The 18,985-nt window shown below is 37.5% G+C and overlaps 1 protein-coding gene across 1 annotated transcript in view; it reads right to left on the bottom strand.

Annotated features, from left to right (window-relative positions):
* Positions 1-18,985, bottom strand: part of OTOGL (otogelin like) — a 79,299-nt gene that overhangs the window by 53,494 nt on the left and 6,820 nt on the right. The window contains exons 7-23 of the mRNA XM_026049724.1: positions 18,522-18,643; positions 17,129-17,334; positions 15,744-15,871; positions 15,096-15,202; positions 12,866-12,972; positions 12,039-12,164; positions 11,210-11,318; positions 10,904-10,950; positions 9,189-9,334; positions 8,389-8,512; positions 6,970-7,147; positions 6,065-6,189; positions 4,018-4,227; positions 3,289-3,454; positions 2,429-2,503; positions 1,175-1,227; positions 430-592 (exon numbers count right to left, since the gene is read on the bottom strand). Of these exons, the coding sequence (XP_025905509.1) occupies positions 430-592; positions 1,175-1,227; positions 2,429-2,503; positions 3,289-3,454; positions 4,018-4,227; positions 6,065-6,189; positions 6,970-7,147; positions 8,389-8,512; positions 9,189-9,334; positions 10,904-10,950; positions 11,210-11,318; positions 12,039-12,164; positions 12,866-12,972; positions 15,096-15,202; positions 15,744-15,871; positions 17,129-17,334; positions 18,522-18,643 (2,192 nt within the window). The remainder of the gene's footprint in view (positions 1-429; positions 593-1,174; positions 1,228-2,428; positions 2,504-3,288; positions 3,455-4,017; positions 4,228-6,064; positions 6,190-6,969; positions 7,148-8,388; positions 8,513-9,188; positions 9,335-10,903; positions 10,951-11,209; positions 11,319-12,038; positions 12,165-12,865; positions 12,973-15,095; positions 15,203-15,743; positions 15,872-17,128; positions 17,335-18,521; positions 18,644-18,985) is intronic.

Here is an 18,985-nt window from a genome sequence, read left to right as displayed (position 1 = left end):
CCATCTCAGGGAAGCAAAGGGAGGGATGTGCCTGCTCTTCACACAGGGGGACAATCACCCTGCTTGGAGCAGAGGATAGCGAGGAGGATTATGGCAGCTCTGGTGGGGCAGCAGGACAGAAGAAACACAGAAGATTGGTGGTGAAGGCGAATGGTCTTTACTGGGAAAACAGCTAATGAGGTTAGATGAACTGGATGCCATTTAATGCAAAATGAAAGTTTGGCAGAATTTAGAAGAGTGAAGAGAGAGACAATGGTTGAGAGGAGGGCAGGATCCATCCCGCACCCCCTCCCTCCCTGCCCCACATCAGAGCTCCATTTCATCTAGGTAAGACAAGCAGGAACATCTAGGGCAGCAAGCAGGAACAGAGGTGTCCTGTGAAAAGTGTATATGCACCTGGTGCTATGGAGTATACTGACAAAGGCTTACCCTGGTGGGCAAATGCAGCCACTTGCACAAGGTGGTGAGGGGACGCAGGAGAAGTTCATGGCAAGGTTGGCACAGGAGACGCCGCAGTTTGCGCCAGCTGCTGGTAGTCCAGGCACAGGAGATCTGCAGTCATAGTAGATTTTGCCTTCAGGGCAAACGTGAACTTGAAATGTGAAATGCAGGTGAAATGAGATGAACACTGAAATTTTCTGTGATTTTTTTAGTTCATCTATTTTTAGCATAGGTTACAGTATAATTATATAATTATATAATATATAGCTATATACATGTATAGTTAGATAATATATAATTAGCATATATCACATAAGAACATATATATATGAACATAAGAAAAAATTACAGACTATATATTCATTTGTATTACATGAGTAATATAATTAATATTTGTTTGAATGTATAGCAAACAAAAATATTTAACACAAGCATCTTGGGTCTGATCCACAGCCCATTTTTAAAAATCAGGTAATTATGCCTCAGGTAGACAATGTTTTAGAAGTGCTATAATATTCAGTGCACTAAAATCCATTCTAAATCCATTAAAAATCTGCTAAAATTTTACTTCCTAGAAAGCAAGGTCTGGAGGGTGCATAAAGAGGGATTCCTAGCCTAATGTTAGGTATTCCCATTAGAACATATTGACCTATATCTTGCTTGAATCTTTTAAAAGATTTTTTCCAAAAAAAAAATTATTTGTGAAATAATGTGAGCTAAGAATACAACCTACCTGTATTTTCTGTASTGGCTTCAATACATTTCATTGTTCCATTCAAACACTGGCTGGCAAAAAGAAAAGCAAACTCGTCTTTATTCCAGGAGAAAAATATGTTTGCAACCACCACACTAAAAGACACAGCAGTACTTAAAACAATTTAAACAATTGAAATGAAGAGGAGAATGATGCTTAAAATCCCCAAGCATATGATCTGATCAGCATTTTATTGAGCTTTCTAAACGCTGATCYGTWGTCACAGAATCCAGAAWGGTTGAGGTTGGAAAAGRCCTCTAGAGATCATTTAGTCCAACTAGTCCAACACYCCTACTCAASCAAGAACACCTAAGGATGGGTCTAAATTCGCAGAAATATTAAGGTGCTTATTCAATTGCTTAACAATCACTAAAATAATTAAAAAAAAAAAGGGGGGGGGGGGGACTGGGTACGTTAGCTTCCATGGGCATATAGCCCAGGTGGCTCAGGATGCTGACAGTGCAGTGCAAAACCTTTTCCCTCCTGGAGAATACAAAAAGAATACATATATATATACACAGACTCGAGTGTATGCACACAGCAGGCTGTATAGTTCCACACACATATAACCAGGCTGCAGAGGCACGGCAGTGGCAGAARAATGAAGAGTCTGTTCTCACCTCCTCAATCTCAGTTATAACCATAACATATGAGACCTCAGCAAGAACCAACTTTGACATATTTTTAAATTAACAGGTTAAGAGCATTTTTTGTAAAATGAACACATTGGACCAGGAGCCCAGGGAGCTTTTCCCACTTGTTTCAGGTCCATCACAAATAAATGATACAAAAAAAAAACACAAATATTGCTCTCCACACAAATACTGCTCTCCACAAGGCCATGTTTGAAAGGCTTTCCAAAATAGATTCACACTGTTTATTCTTCTGAAACCAGCCTCACATTGCTGTCATAATGCCCCTGAATCTTAGAAAGGACTGCAGCCTCTGTGCATGTTTTCAAAGATGCTCTTTAGTCCCTAGCTAACAAGATTTRGCATGTATCATCATACGAAGCTGCCTTGAGCACTGCTGGTTATGTTTTATGAAGCTTTTGTTCAAAAAGGAATACATGTAATCCAATTTATAGATTATCTAAARTCTATACTATGTTACTAAATGTGCAACAACAACAGAAGTCTAGATACAAYAGACCTTCATTCCACATGGAAATATTTCAGTAGCCTTCTTCATTGGGAAATGAAGAAGTAATAATTCTTTTACATTCAAACCTACCAGGAACCTGTTGACGTGAGGAGGATTTCTCCAGGCTGGAAGGCTTTGCCCTTGTAATGACAATTACAGGCAGATCTGTTAAAAGAATATTTATGTATGTGGTTACAAAAGCAAAATGAAATGGGAYTTAAGGTCAACTCATTTATCAAACTATTATAACAAATAGGCTTCATAATATTCTAAATAAATCCTTTTATTTATATTTATAATGCACATGAAATTAAAGACAAAATTAAAGGATGACAGTCTAGCTTCCCTGAAAGCAATGGCAAAATTCCCACTATCTTCAACAAAGCTAGGATTTTCATCATATCTCCATACTATTTACTTGCTGTTTCTGTGTATTACAGTCTACAGGGKTTTTTTTTCTTCCCAATTAAGGGAGTAGTATTGCAATGTGTAACTACTGTTCCAAGTAGTTTCAGAAGTTTTGCTTCATTTATGTTTTCCTACTCTTTTACCTGAATGTTTCTGCACTGTCACATAGAGAAAACAGACACTCCAAGTCACTGTCTCCATATTGTCTGTGGCTTTCTGGGTTTCTATTATGTTTATTCTCACTTTTTCCTAAATCTGTAGAGCAGTCTTTTTCATATTAAAATGCTTTTCCATGTGTTAAAAAAGTGTCACTGTGCTTCCTTAAAGCAGTGTGACACATCTTCTCTGAAGTGCTGTGGAYGGCTCTAACACAAAAAAGATGAAGCCACACTATTGATTAGTACAAAAATATCTGAAACGTGCATTTCTATCCCATTTTTGGTAGTCTACATCTTAAGAAAATAAAGAAGAAAAACGTTTTCAACAGCTTACTTGAAAGAGGCAAATGCCTTACACATGTATTCTGTTTTAGTATGACTTACATTGATAAACAAAAGTTGACCGACTCTTCAAAATATTTCCCCTCAGGACAGTTACATCCTTCAGCACAGTCATCGCCGCAGCTATTTGCCGCAGAAAGGGAAGCACAGGAGTGTTTACAAAAGGACGAGCACTGGTGGTAGAGCATACCGTTGTGACACAGCACAGCTGAGGGAGCAAGAGAGGAGGGAGAACAACACACTCTTAAGAAGTGCAAGATGAATAACAAGCCAAGTGTACCACAAGAATGCAAAACAGCAAAGCAAAACGCACCCTTTCTGCTCTGGACTCAGTTAAGATACTTTCGAAAAGCATGTTGTTTTACTGACTTCTTGAGTCAGAAATGTTTAGACTAAGTATGGTTTAATGTTAGAAAGTCCCTTGAAAAAGTAATGAGTGTCTAAAATATATTTGATATGCATACCTGTGTGTGCAAGAGTATACTTATATGGGCATCTGTGTGTACACATGCATGGGCRTATATATATATATTTTACAAACTGAGAAATTTAAATTTTCCTTGCGGTCATTAGAAAGGGACAGACATCCTCTGTGAGGTGACTCAGAGCCCTCAAGGAGGATGCCCAATATCAARGTTATTCGGCTTCTCTTCTGAGCATTTCATGAGCCCATGGCACAATTTTAGTTTCCAGCATAAAATACCAATTTGCTGCATTTTGTGGTGAATTATTATTTGAGATTTTTTTCACATTCCCACAGATGTTACTCACCGCAGTAAGAAATGTGAGACCTGAAGTCAATAGCAATTCCATGCTTGCCACAGACATGAGCATAGTGTGCAAGAGCATTGCACAAACAGCTGCTTCCACATTTGCATGCATCAAACCGGCACAGCTGGTAATATAACCCTGGGCTGATGTAGGCATGGCAGGGAGCAAAGAGTTCTTGATTGATGATATCGCAGTGAGATGCATACCCAACTGAGAGAAGGTGACATTGGTTTAGCAGGAGCCATGTTAATATAACAATTAATCAAATGAACAGCATGGAATATTAAAAGCAAAGGCACTCAGCCAATTTCTGTACAAAGTCTTTTGGCAATATTCTACAATTTAACACTGATATTGTATGTAATTCTCTCAGCAACAAGCTCCACTTAAAGTGAAAAAGAGTTGCATCATCCTATGGTAACACAGAAAACACATGAATAGCAATAAAACTTATTTCAAAAGAGTTAGCCAGAAGAGTCTTCCAAAGTTTGGAATTTGGTTTTTTACCCATTTAATGTTTCATTCATCTTCAAAATCAGCAGTGGCCATACACTTCTTGGCATGTGGTCTTTGCAAGCATTACAGACTGGAGCTCAGAGACATGCAAGCACTAAGCCTGCCATACACCTCCTGATACCCTCCCCCTAGCACTCCAGCACACTAGTAACTCAGGATTGCAAGAGTTCAGAGCACGTTTAAGCCAGCTTTGCTGCTAAAATAGAGTCCCTACCCTTTCTCTTTTTTCCTTCATATCCACCCACTCAGTGACTCAACTATTTCTGGAGTTTCTCAGTAAACCAGATTCAAGAAGACATCCTGATTTCACCAAAGCATAATCTGGCAAAATAAGCAAGTAAACAAACAAAGAAGTTTTTTGTTTCCGGTTTTATCAGATTCAGATCATCTGAAAAAAAAAATCTATTGCTGGTGGTATGGGTGGTATTCTGCGGCAAAACCCAGRGATTGCTTTTTCCCATGACAGTTAGAGAGTTTAAGGGAAATTCAGATTAGAAGGGACCTCAGAAGGTCATCTAGTTCAATCTCCTGCTCTCAGCACTTTACATCTGTGGAAAACTCCACCTTCACTGAGGAAACACAGAAGTGAAAGTCAGACATGAAGCACCATGGCCATCATCATGCKGTAATCCAGCTATCGCCATAAGGCAGGAGAAGACCACTTAGAGGAGGGTTGGCAGAGATTAATGGCTTCAGCAAATTTTTGAAACTATAAAAAGTGTAAAATCCTAGATTCTTACAAGTAACAGACTGAGCTTAGCCCCAGACTCTGGGGCTGAACAGACTCTGAACAGGATCAAATCTCACATTCTTAGTCCTCTGAAGCATTCAGAACACTAAACTAGATCCTATCAAAATTTCACAATCTTTTTTCATTTCAGATGAAGGGAAGAAAAGAATGGCAGCACAGAAAAAAAGACGCCATGTCAGGGATATTCAACCTGAAACATAAGCACTTTTGCCAGCTGAAATTAAATCTTTGCTCAGGTATTTGGACAAATCTTGGGATCTCAGATCATTCATATAGGTTTATGTGAGAGACAGCATTAATGGAAAATGAAGAAACTCATAGGACAATTTATACTTGTACAGAGAAACCAGAGACAGGACTTCTGATATGACCTCTAGCTAGGCAAGACACCATCTCCYGCTGCTTCTTTGTCAATCAACAAGCACACACAGAGAGCACTAGTTCTTCGTCCTATTTGGAACAATTTACAGGAGAATGGATTCTGTGTGTGTGTGTGTATTAGACAGCAGGATTTAAGGCCAGTGGCAGCATATCCAACATTAAATGATCAACTAACTTTTATTTACCAAATATATACTATATTTATAGAAAGAATAGTACTTATCAAAGGAAAAACAAAGGAAAAAGAAAAGAAAGTGTGCATCTAAAATACAATTTAAATGACAGAATAATTTTTATTTTCTATGTACAAACTGCACTTATCATTGAAACTTATTCGCATAGAAAACAAAATTCTGCCATAAGATAAATATAATTCCAAAATGCCATTGTAAAACATACCATTTTGTTGATTAACATTACAGGGGTCAACCACAGGAATGTTGATAGGCACTGAACAAGCTGAGGAAACTTTCCACGCACTGGCATGAAGCTGGGGGGTCCCTTCTATCATCCCTGCTGGAGAACTGRAAAGGAAGAGACTGAGATTGCAGGTGTCCCACTGATTTTACAGACTATACAAGTTAGGATACAAATGCATCAGAAATCCTCAGATTCATCCCCTGTCTTATTCATGAAGAAATATATCTTTACACTCCAAGTCTGCCATCACTTACACTTAACACAATTACATTAAAATCAGCTGTAGAAAGCATTAATGAGWGGAGAATTTCACCATTCCAGCATATACATTCAGTGAAATGTCATAAATTTGACCTGTTATTTTTGCTCTCCAAGACAGAGGTTATTTGCATTTTGCTCTCTTTCTCATTAAACATCTGGAAAAAAAAATGTTATTGCTAAAAAATCTGTGATCTGTGACATAATGGCTTGAAGAACTTTTGAGGAAATGAGCCTAAAGAATAAGAAAAGTCCTTACAAGCTGCTACAAGCGTTAATCAGGTGAGAATGCTATTAGCATTATTATCAATGCTTTTAATCAGTGCTCAGGAATTTGCTCTGATAACAGAGCAGCATGGAGCAGAAAGAATGCATTCAAGCAATATCATGGTCCAATAACTTATGTCAGTAATATGCTAATTTTCTAATTAAAAAGTAAAAATGACTTAGATCATTAAATTTATGAGCTGCAGATTTTAAAATGACTAATGTTGTATTTAAGAGTTTAATTGGCTAATTTAATAAAGTATGAGAACATTAATGAAATGAACTGACCAGCATATTATGTTTATCAGAATATTTCACTTGTTATTAAACACAAACTAAAGATACATTATGTAACATACAGAAAATCATCTCTTAAATTCCCATTGTAAGTTCCACATAGTCCCAATGTTCTTCTCTTCCAGCTGACATCAACTTGAATGTAGAGCCTCTCTCCATCTTTAGCAAAAAGTATCTTCAAACCAAAGCTGGTTTTTAGTTGGACAAACAGAGAAGATATGTTCTGAATTTCAACAGCCCCTAAGCACAGCAAAAGAAAAAAAAGCAAAGCAATTGAAATCCAACTTCCAGGTTGGCTTACACTGAAAACTTGAAATCAAATAAGAAACTACGTACGATATTAACTGTCCCCACAAAGCCTTGTCCATTTTCCATCTATTTTTATGAGGCTGCATATCCTTATCATTAGCAACATGAATCAAGAATTGCAACTTACTGTCACCAGTAAACACCTTTCTATACCTGTGAGTTACACAAAAAACACTCTGGCGTCTAATGTTTCAACAGGAAAGCAATGCAACAGCATCCCCTTGACAATGAAAAGACAAGAAATCAATTGTTTCTAGCCCCCAGGAATGTTACAAGGTTAATGAGCAGTTGTCCATAAGGTGCACTGCAGTCTTCAGCTAGAAGGTTCTACCCAACTACCAACGATATGACACCAGTATGATTCCTTCCTTAAGTTCTATGTGGACTCTTCAGATTCCCAACTTTCCTTCTAAACAAATCCATTATATCAGGAAATGAAAATTTCATAGKCACTGCATTCATTTGCTATACGTGGTGGCTGGGCTACTTGTAGCTGCAGGTTTAAATCAGGTTGACTTTTGCAGTCAATGAATACAGCATATCTTATATATAAATATATATGTGTTTGTGTATATATAAAAATCAGTGGATGGATGTGGGTGTGTACACCCATGTATTCAACTGCATAAACAAATGCAAAGAAGCTTACATGGGTTTAAAATTTTTCTTAGCTGGCAAAAGTTCTCACAGAAATACCCAATTATCAAGAATGTAACAACAAAACATTTGTCATACATTATATTTCTTATGGACTGTGAAAAGACACAAGAAATTAATTAAGGATTGATACAAAGAATGAAATTCTCAGGGAGAACTTTTAACATAACTTAAAATACAACTGAACTATGAAATTCATTGCCATAAGAAGTTGTCAATGCCACAAGCAAAATTAGAAGTGGGCAAATTCATTCAAGAAAAGGTATTGCCTCAACCACCATACTAGATCTCACTAAGGTGCTAACTGGCAGAGGTTGGAAAAGGAAGAGGGAAGCTTCATTCTGGCCTTCAGAAAGAGATAAAGAATTAAGTAACAACCCTCTTCTGGTCACTATAAGATACTTGGCAATATCAGTTGTACAGTGCATAGTTCATCTTCCAAGAATCTCCTTTTCTATAGGTATCATTAGAATAAAAGTGAGCTCTAGTAGAACTCCTCTCCAAATATTTCTTACCATTGAGGTTAAAACCTTGATTAAGGCCGTTTTGGACTTGACCATATCTTGCAAGAGTTACTTGTTTGCTTGCATCGTCTTCAAGAACTAGTGTTACAGACTCAATGCAGGCATGGTCAAAGTTCTAAGGGAAAATGAATTTTAAGATCAAAAATAGGCAAAGACATTAATAATAGCATTGAAATTAAAGAAAAAAAAAAAAGGTTGCACAAAAAGGAAAGACCTGAAATGTCATTTAGGTAAATCAGCATTAAACTGAATATCCAAAACTGAACATAGAAAATCACAAATACTGCATATTATGGCAAAAGTGAGAGGAAGCTAAAAAATCCTGTAGCTGTTACAAGTGTCCAATAATAAGTGTAATAAGTGGACTGAGATCCCACATACAGATGCTGGGTTCAAACGGCAATACGTGCATGGCCACCCGGGGTTCTGCTCCTGTCCGGGTGAGCCAAGGGGTCAGCAAGAGCCTGAACACAGACACATCAAGCTGAGGAACCAGAGCCCAAGCCCAGCTGTGCAATAGAAACTACTGCACACATGAAGGGGCTTCTCCTCCACCTTGAAACATAGTCCTGAACTGTTACTATAGACAAAAGAATATATTTTTTCCAGAATTATACTAAAGTAATTCACAAATATCTGATGAAATACCCATGAAAAGCTGTAAAACTGTTTTGGCTGAAGATATTTTTCTTATTAAACATATCTCGCTCATTTACAGCAGCACCTATAAAAGACTTCTGAAATTTGCATGCATCTGTTTGTCATGAACGTTCAAGAAAAGTGAGACTTACGGGTCCACAAGGTGCCTTCTGTAAAGTGATTGTGAATTTGTTTTTCCCGGTGCCTTTTACCAAAATGTACTGGCAAATCCCAAGAAAGGTGAAATGACGACCATCAAATGTTGTGAAATGAGAGTTACCTGTGACGGAGCACTCAGCTTGAGAGAGAAAAGAAGTTCAGTAACTGTAATATATCATTTAAAAAAAAATTTAAAAAAGAATGTTCGTTTGTGTAAGACTGTATTATTACTTTATAAATGATGAAAAGCTGATAAAAAAGAAACTTCCCCTTGTTTTCAAGCATATAACCCAGACTAGTCTAACTGGTTACCACTGCCAAGCATCTAACCCAGTTATCTAACTGGTTACAGCATTTAGAGATGAAAGATGTTACATACACCTATTTCCAGTGGGTTTCATCTCACATTGCACACATGCAGCACCCTTTGGTTCTGATTAAACGAGATGCCCTTGGGTCATGATTTTTTCTAGCATACATGAAAGATTTTAAGAGCAAGAATTTTCATTTTATTACAATTGCCTTTTCCTAGGATCTTTTATTCATCTTTCGGCATGTCTAAGTGTGAAACAGAGAACAAGCTGCTTTGTGCTCCCTCCTGTCTACTACAAGGCTACTGTTACCACTGGCACGAGATGGTAGGTTTAAGTAGGTATGTACTGAAATTTAGGAAAGCAGACAAGCAGATTGTTCCCTGCTCTCTGGTGCCCCTCTATTAGTGTTTCAGTTTGGATSAGGAGCATGCAGTTGAAGCAACGCTCCATGTCCCCACTTACTGTACACTGGTTCATGTAACAGGGCACTGCCAGAGCTGGCAAACTGGATTCTTTGGGCTGTAACTACACCAGGAAACGTTCTGCAGAAGCACATCTAAGGCATTCCCTCTATCAAGGCATTTAGTCCCTACRGTCGGGTCAGTCAGAACTACCTTCTCCCAATACCCACAGGCCCATATGGAGTGATTCTCAGTGCCAACTCCTGTACCACATCACACAGAGAGCGTTCCCTTAAGTAAAAATTTTTCTTTCTCTTCCACAGGTTTCTAAGCTACAGAACTGCCAAAGGACTTTCACTACTTGATACTTGCTAAGGTTTTTTTGTGCAACTCATTACACAGACATGGAATCTTTAAAGGTTGGAATTACTATTTTGGAAGGTTAGAATTATTCTTTGGAACAGGCTGCCCAGGGGAGTTGTGGAGTCTCCTTCTCTGGAGGTCTTCAAAACCGGCCTGGATGCCGCCCTGTGCCCCATGCTCTGGGTGTGCCTGCTTGAGCAGGAAGGTTGAACTAGATGATCTCTAGAGGTCCCTTCCAACCTTGAATATTCTGTGATTCTGTGCTTATCGAAACACTGCTAATTCACAAATACAGCACTCTGATCATAAAAATGATGTCATTATTATTTGCATTACAATTGCACACAAATATCAGGAGTTCCTTAAACCTGGTCCTCCACACAGGTGGTAGAAATATACTGCCTGTTCTAAAGAAAGTTGTTAGGGAATAGAAAGCAGCAGGTGGATGCAACACAACAAATTAGGGAAGCAAACAGGAAAACAGAAGATGACAGTGATCAGATAGTTACCAGCTTCACCCCAGCTAACCAGCTACAACTTCGGTTGTCCTTCTGCCTAACCTTTATTCTTAAATTAGCATCTCACACCACAGTAAGTTCTGAGAGATTAGAATCATGGACATACAGATACCTGGGCAATCATGATCTGTGCAGTTCCAAATGCCACCAATGCAAACACTAAGAAGAAAAATGACAAAATACAGAATACAGTGTTTTCATTTTTCACAAAACCAAGGTTTTTGAGCTCGTTCATGTCTTGAATTCATTCTTTTCTTAAAATAAATAGTACCTGTATTTTAACGCACACAGACAGGGAACTCAGGCTGTAAACATAGATACTAACCGYTCTTTAAAATTCCAGCCTGGCTATGAGCTTAAGCTAAACATAGGCAGCAGTCACAAAAAGAGGGAACAAAGATGTGAGGTTTTCACATACCAATTGCTACATTCTTGTTCAATTTTTGAGCCTACAGGGAAGGCTGTTCCATGATAAACACAAGGACAATTTGACACAGAGATACAAGTTCCATTTTCCAAAATGAGACCTATTGGGAAGGAAATTAATAAAAATGAGAACAAGTTAATGTACTACAGATCACTGCTGTTCGCTCCTCTGAGTCAAACATTAAAATCTGCCAGATGATGAGCTCACCAGTTTTAACAGGGGACCAGCACAGAGTATCACCTAGTGTGCACAGAGAGTTCAGGGGAGTGATAAATGGTTTTGACAAGCACTCTCAAAGTGGTTTTCACTCTGAATAGTTACTTAATGCACAAAGTCTGCCTTAAATTAGTAGAATTATACAGACTTGAAAATGGAAAGATGCTGAGATCACATAGTCTTTAGTGCTTCCGTAATAGSACTATATATAGTACAGCCCTAATTTTTATTGAGTGCATGTCTCAGGAAGATAGTTTTCCTGTACAAAGCATTAGATAAATTATTTTTAAGTAAAACCTTAACACATTTAGGAACAATTCAGATAAAACAGATTAGACCTATGTCTGCATTATAGATGGCATTTGTGATGGCTCCAGATTTTAACTAATTCCTTCTGAGCCACATTTCATATTCTAGATAAATGTTTATAACACGATAAAAGGAAGAATTACAGTAAAAATAACAAAAACTAAATCAGAAATGACAATATCCATCTTTCTTTTGGCTTTTGATTTTAAACATAGTCTACTTAAGCAACTTTACTATGATGCTGAAAATTTGCTTTGAACTTCTTTTTTTCCCATGTAAAATTGACAGTATTTACCATCTGGACAGTAACAGCCATCTAAGCAATGCAGATTGCTTCCAAGACAATCCTTTTCAAAGGTGCAGGTTGGTGGACAACAGCTGATACAATCACGGTGCACGAAGCTGTCTTCACACTTTTCAGCTGCAACAAGTACATATTGCATTAGATATTAGTGCAGTTTTTCTTGCCATATTGGAGAAGTTCTATATCTACAAATAAACAGTTGTGCAACACTTCTGGCTCCGATGATTATTAAAATCAGTTGCAAGGAATTGTTTGGAGGAGTTGTAATTGGTAAACTGCAGYAAATCTCACATCAGGATTTAAGTTTTCATTATCAACTTCTTATAGCACCCCTCCACTAAAAGCTACAGTTCCTGGGAAAGGGGAGGTAAAACAGGAACACATGCTCATATCTCAGCCAGCTCCATGTCTTGTACATGAGGTGGAACTGCAGTTAATATATGGTTGACAACCAGAAGGAACCAAAGCTAGGCCCAGGATTTACTATTCTCGTTCTGTTATGGGGCCAGCAGAGCCTGAAAGGCCAGCTGGGAAAAGGAATAACACGAATCTCCACAATGTTTTTCTTGGTCTTTAAATATGCTCAGCACATACAATGGTTGAAGGAAGCTGCTGAGACATGGATATTAAGTGAATCTGGATCAGATCACAGCACAATTAAAATCTTCCCCTAAGAAGTCATTGACTTTTTTGTTCACAAGCCATAGTGAAGTGTGATCTGTGTCAGGTTTGACTCCTATAGTTGTCGAGATGGGATTATTTGAAATAGGTAGTTGGAGTCACCCAGTATGCTTTAATAATAGGTGCATCTTACTTACTACAGGCTGGGAAGTCATCCCTCCAGTCGCGCACAGGGGCCCCGGCGTGCGAGCACGCTCTAGCGTACTCTGTCACTGCTCTGCAATATGTCTCATCATCATCCATTCTGAAATGAAAAAACAAGGGGATAATTACTGCACTCAAATCCCATCAAGTGATCTCTCCCACAGGACACTTCACACATAGGTGACACTGCGTCACCAGAAAGGCACTCTTGATAAAAGCACAGCAACATATTCTGTATAGCTGGTTCACAGAATTTTCATTAAGGATCCCTTTTTAATTAGACATCACAAAAAAAATCATTTTAATATTACCACAATGAACAAAAACACTAATTTATCACAAAGAAGATACCTACTGCTTATGATAAGAAACATGATCTTGTCATGCAGACAACTAATGGCTTAACAGTCCTGTGAAACCCCAAGAACCTGTGGTTGGGCTCCTGACCTTGCAGTGAGGTGCTCAACATCATAAGCTCCACTGAGTATTACAGACATGCTCAGGGGTTTCCAGTGTGATCTGGGGCAAAACTGCTCTGCCCCTTAGTCTGTAGCTACAAAGGAAGCTATACAATATCCTTTGGCCAGATTAAAGAGATATTCATAACTATTTAAGTGAGCTGAAATTCTTTTCAAAGGTGTGTTTCATCTGATGAGATACCACCAGCTTTTTGCTACCATGGAAGTCTATCAACTCCCATCATTCACTGTGAAGGATTTGATGCCAAAATGAACTAATCATAACATGGCATTTCTATTAAAAGCATGACCATGACAGGACAGCTAAGTTTATTTGCCTTTCAGCACACAAGGTCAGGCTTTCAAAATTAATAGTCTCAAGAATATATTAGATTGTGCTAGTATTCTGCTTTCAACACATCTGTTATCACACTGAACACCAGTACACTCCTTTTTACAGTGATCATATTCTCTCCAGCTCTCCTTACCTAATCCAATTAAACGAGTCTTAAGAGAAAGAATACTTGGCATATATTATGGCCCCACAAAAACTTCCTAAACTGGCAATAAGCCATTAGAAGAGAGGTCTCTTTTATAAACAAAATAAGCCTAAATTAATGAGGTTCTGAAGTACAGAAACTTCCTTCAAGGTTTTCAWCATTTACACAATTCACATCAGCACACACATTCATGCTGACAAAAATCAAATCCTGAGCAACATGTAAGTGATTCAATGTCACATTCAGAGATTTGATTTACATTCTTCTTCTTCTGCTAAAGAAAAGGCACACTAAGCTCCTAGAGATACCAGCAGTCAGGGGCAGCTCAACTCTATTCTCCTCTGAGAAAGATAAATGTACATATCATCAGTCTGAGTAAGATGCTTTGGAAACTTGCCTACAAATAATGTAATGAGTGTAATGGGTGCTACTGAATGATTCTTCCTTTCAGTCCTATGATCCTTTCTGTATGCCTTTTAATCAGTTGATGATACTTTCAGAAAGCTGTTAACAGTATASAAGATAATAATTTATGAGTATTAAATTTATTATTATTTATAAAGCCTTCACTAAAAACAGAAGTGATACATTGTTCAGTCATCTATTCAGTTACCCTAGACCATCAGTTTAACTGGAATGAACAATATTAATTGAGCAAGACCATGGAGCTAAGGGAAAAATAGCAGGATGAATATATCCCCAGCAACTGGAGATGCAGCTCCCACCAAGGCCAATGAGACCAATTTATTTTGATATTTCTGAATTTTCATTTAAAAAAAAAAAAAGAAAAAATCTACTAATTTGAACCATAGTGGTTCCTCTGTTAAGTTTTTGTCCTAAAAACAGTGCAATTGTATCAGATGAGTGGTCTGCCCACACTTGCCCARTATCTTTGATATTTGCCCCTACTGTCATGCCGATCTCTGGGTGTTTTTGGCTCAGGACCTCCTGAAGTAGTTTTCTGTGATTAACAACCCTCTCTTCGGTCTTCAGTGACTCTCAACCAATTCCTATTTCATTAATTTGTCCAGACTCTCATTTAGTCCATATAAACTTCTACCAACCAACATATCCTTTGGCAAGCTGGCGCTATATCCTTTGGTTTCAGAGGTAAATCACACATTGAGGGAGCCCCACCACTGCCCCATTCATTTTGAATTTGTTTCCTACCAACTACATTCTGTGCCACCTAGTTCTTATCTCAAAAGACCTAGTGGGCATTCATTCCATGCAGCAAAAAYAATACACAAAAACTTCCTTCTTACCTGCAAAGATCATTCATACAGCTAGAAATATACGAATATGGGTCTATGCTTTCATGGCAGCTGAGAAAAGGAAACTGTAGAAATATTTGGCACTTGAAGAATATGTCCTGTGCATTAAGAGGAATTAGTAAATAACAGTTAGGAAATACATTCAGAACAAGCATCATTYTTCATAGGTTTCTTTCGCTAATCTAGGGTCTTTTACCCCATTAAAACCTGAGCATCTCACAGCTGTTACCTCTGCTGTTGTTCCCAGAATTTGTCCTCTCTGCCTAGACTGGCTTGACTGCATTAGTCTCAAACTGTCTAGGAGTAAAGAACAAGAAATGACCCCAAAAAAGGCATTTCAGGTTAATACAGGAGCTGAGCATGTTACTTTTGTAGTATTTCACATTTATAAAATAACGAGGTGTAAGGCAGCAGGACTTGAAACTGAACCCAAGACTAATGCAGGAATGAAGAACTCTGCTACCTGGCACATCCTGAGTCTTTGTACTTTAAGCTGAACAACTGAAGGTCTTTACCAACAGTTGTGACCTGAATCTTCTCTTTCTGAAAGACTCAATGTGTGCTTGATTCTTATATTGTCATAAGGCAATTAAGCTAAAAAAAAAAAAAAAAAAAAAAAGAATTACATGATTAACTTGCCTCAGTGGATTCTGCATCAGCTGGACAGGGGCTGGAAAAATCTGAGGCAGTAGGAACACAAGCTGTTTCATACGGGGTTTGCACAATCCAGCTGTTTGCAAATTCAGCAATGTCTTCTGTATATTTATCTACTTCATTAAAACATTGAAGAATAGCCATGAGAAAGAAAATATTGGCAACAAAAACACAAAAGGAATTTCTGCTAGTTATTAAATGAATTCATTACTTCATTACTCAGTTATAGATATACTCAGGCTTTTGGGGTGTACAAAAAAAAAGACTTTTCTTTTTTCTTCTAATTTCAGGTAATATTCCTCAGGTAAGAAACTAGTTTTCAATGAAAATATTAAGAAAATTATATGTCAAAATGTTGAGGGTGGCTTAAATGTAATCTGAGAAAATTCATATCAAATATAGAAGTAAAGACAAGTGTGATACATTGTATACTTAAAAAAAAAATTTCTTAAAACAATTCAGGTCTTTCATCAGGTTTCAAACAGAACATTTAGCCCTGCTATCTCCTTCCTTTTCCTAGGACAGAAGCAATGCTACATACTCAGTTCTCCTCAGAGCATGTGGATGGGAGAATGAATGAATGTGTGGGATCTGAAGCATTGCATCAAGATTTGAAGTCATGGCAAAAAAGTGAGGAAGATGCAAAAATGTAAATAAAGTCAGCAGTATGRAGGGAAAAAAAACAGGATTTGCATATATTTGCACCAAGATCTAAATATCAATTTTCCTTAAATTGTTAAGAATGGAAAAAAAAGGCAAATTTCAGCTCACATGAGCTGTGAGTTGAAAACATGGGCAAAAAGCTTGGAAAAAAATAATAATTTCAATGGCCTCTATAAAATACTCCCTATATAGAAGCAGACAGACTATGTAATACTCTTAGCAAATCATCTCTTTTTTCATTGCAACCAAATCACAACACTGGACAACTCTTCATCTTACTGGGCGGACGGAAGCCCAGGCTACAACTTAGAAACAATGAGATACAAGGACTCTCCTTGAAATAGTTTTGACTAATACTTTAATATTTTTATGATGATCATGTAAACAAATGACTCAAAATTATGCTTTTTCCTATTTGGCTTATCTCTCCTTCTCTATCCTTAAACATAGAGAAGACCACAAACATGGTTGCTTATTTATTATTTGAAGGCACTTCCATTATATCCCAATTGCTTAGCTAAACAAGAAAAGACTTAAGCACACACAAACACTTTCTTGAACCTTTTGCCCTAACATCTTTAACAGTGCTGAAGAATAGAACAGATACTCTATCTTCTAGCATAGAGTACAAAATAGAATATCTATTTTTATAGTAATATATTTAAAGTGAATATGGAAGGTAAGGTATTTCTAAGCTATTTACTTACTATTTTGCAGTCTCAGGTCATCAAATTTATTGCCATTAAAATTTCCGCAGAGGCCACAAGGTTTCCCCTTATGATCTTCTGTCAGCTTGATATAAATACCAGAGCTTCCATCCCAAGCGAGTGAAAAACCAAAGGTAGTTTTCACCAGAATGTAGTCAGCCAGTCTCTCAAGGAAAACATTTCCAACTGTCTGAGGCAAAGCTAATCTGGAAAAATAAACAACATACTTCAAAGATCGCAGATGTGCTGGGGTCATTTCTAGAAAAATATCACATTAAAAAACTCCCATTTTAACTCATTAAAAATCCTTTTCCTAGGTGTATATTCGTTTTCATTAAGTTCTTTGTCATGCTTTTACTAATCTTTAATCTTCCTTTTTTTTTTTTTTTTGGTATATATCAGTGATTGAAAACTGAATGCTCTTCTGCTCTATACATCTGACAGTTGTAACCAATCATTAGCCTAAAAATATGTATCTTCATTTTCAATCCCCAGCATGGGCACATGGAGGAATATGTCACTTCACTAGCTCTATGACACTGTGGTCAGTGCTCCTGGTGCTGCGAACACCAGCAGCCCTTCTGGCAACAGAGCACTTGTTGGGTCAGGTCTCTGCAAATGTAAGAACTTGCAATATAGAAAATATTCTTGACCACAGTATTTCCCATCTTCCTCCTTTAGCCAAAGACTGCTGGATGACAACATTGCAGCATGATCTGATTTTCATTTTCTTAAGCTGCTGCAGTTGGGATGAATGGCAATGTCACTACCGCCATCAGTCTCAGACATCAATAGCTTTAGCGTTACTACATCAAACARCACAGCAAGAAAAGCTGAAAAACCTTAAAAAGTCTTTGAAATTTTCTGTATTAGGTCAACCATTAAAATATATTTACGATAGCCTTGTACTCACTTTTTCATTTGAAACAAAAAAGGGAATAGTTCAGGGTTGATGTACCCTGAATTTTTTTGCCTCAGTTCATGACATAGGGGGAACTTAAGATCTTATATCAATCTAGATTGGGCTATAAGAGGAGTAACATCAAACATAGCTGCACACCAAGCACAGATAAAGATGCCATGTTCAAAACGGTATCAGGATGTGCATGGGAGTAACTGGAATTGTGTGATGTRGTTCTAAATAGATATATTTAATTGCTAGATGTTTGACTTCTTAGCTGTAGCAAGTTTTATGCAGAAAGTATACAGCCTCCCAGCTCAAGTCATCATGAGCATTACATATGTTCGTACCAGAACTCTGTTAGCACCAATACAGAACATCTAGGAAGCAATAAAAATATAACAAATTTTCTCCAGCTGGCGTCAAAGGTACAGCAAACTCCATATTATGTTTCTGCAGTAATATTTTAAAAACTTCTTTTAGAATACTTACCTAAGTCCTTCCTTTCTTACTTCATGTCCTGAAATTATTATCTCTTCTTGGTTTGAAAAAAATAAGCTGATTGTCCTCAGACAAGAATATACTGAACCGTAACAGTGAGGACTGTTATGAACCTTAGAAAGGAAAAACATATACACAGTAAAAATAAATGTTTTTTCTTAATACTTTCATGCAATTTATCATTTTTTATTATGCACATCGATCACTGAAGAATCCAAGGAGCTTTAATAAACAAATTAATGCAAGCACTATTTTCACTCAGCAGAAGACAGATTTCCAAAACYGTGAGTCTCTCAGAGACTGGCAGCACGTGACTTCCATGACTAGCTGCTACCGCAGAGATGTGTTGAACAGATCTCAGATTCAACACTTTCCGAAATGAACACTGGCAAACTCTTATCTCACTAACAGCAGCATATCTACAATTTTGTGGCAACAAAGTAGGTCTCTCTCTC

This window comes from Nothoprocta perdicaria, unplaced genomic scaffold (assembly GCF_003342845.1).
Source record: "Nothoprocta perdicaria isolate Ctin4 unplaced genomic scaffold, notPer1 scaffold_61, whole genome shotgun sequence".
Lineage (NCBI taxonomy): Eukaryota > Metazoa > Chordata > Aves > Tinamiformes > Tinamidae > Nothoprocta > Nothoprocta perdicaria.
The sequence above is the reverse complement of the archived record's forward strand: the minus strand, read 5'-3'. Positions and strand labels throughout refer to the sequence as shown.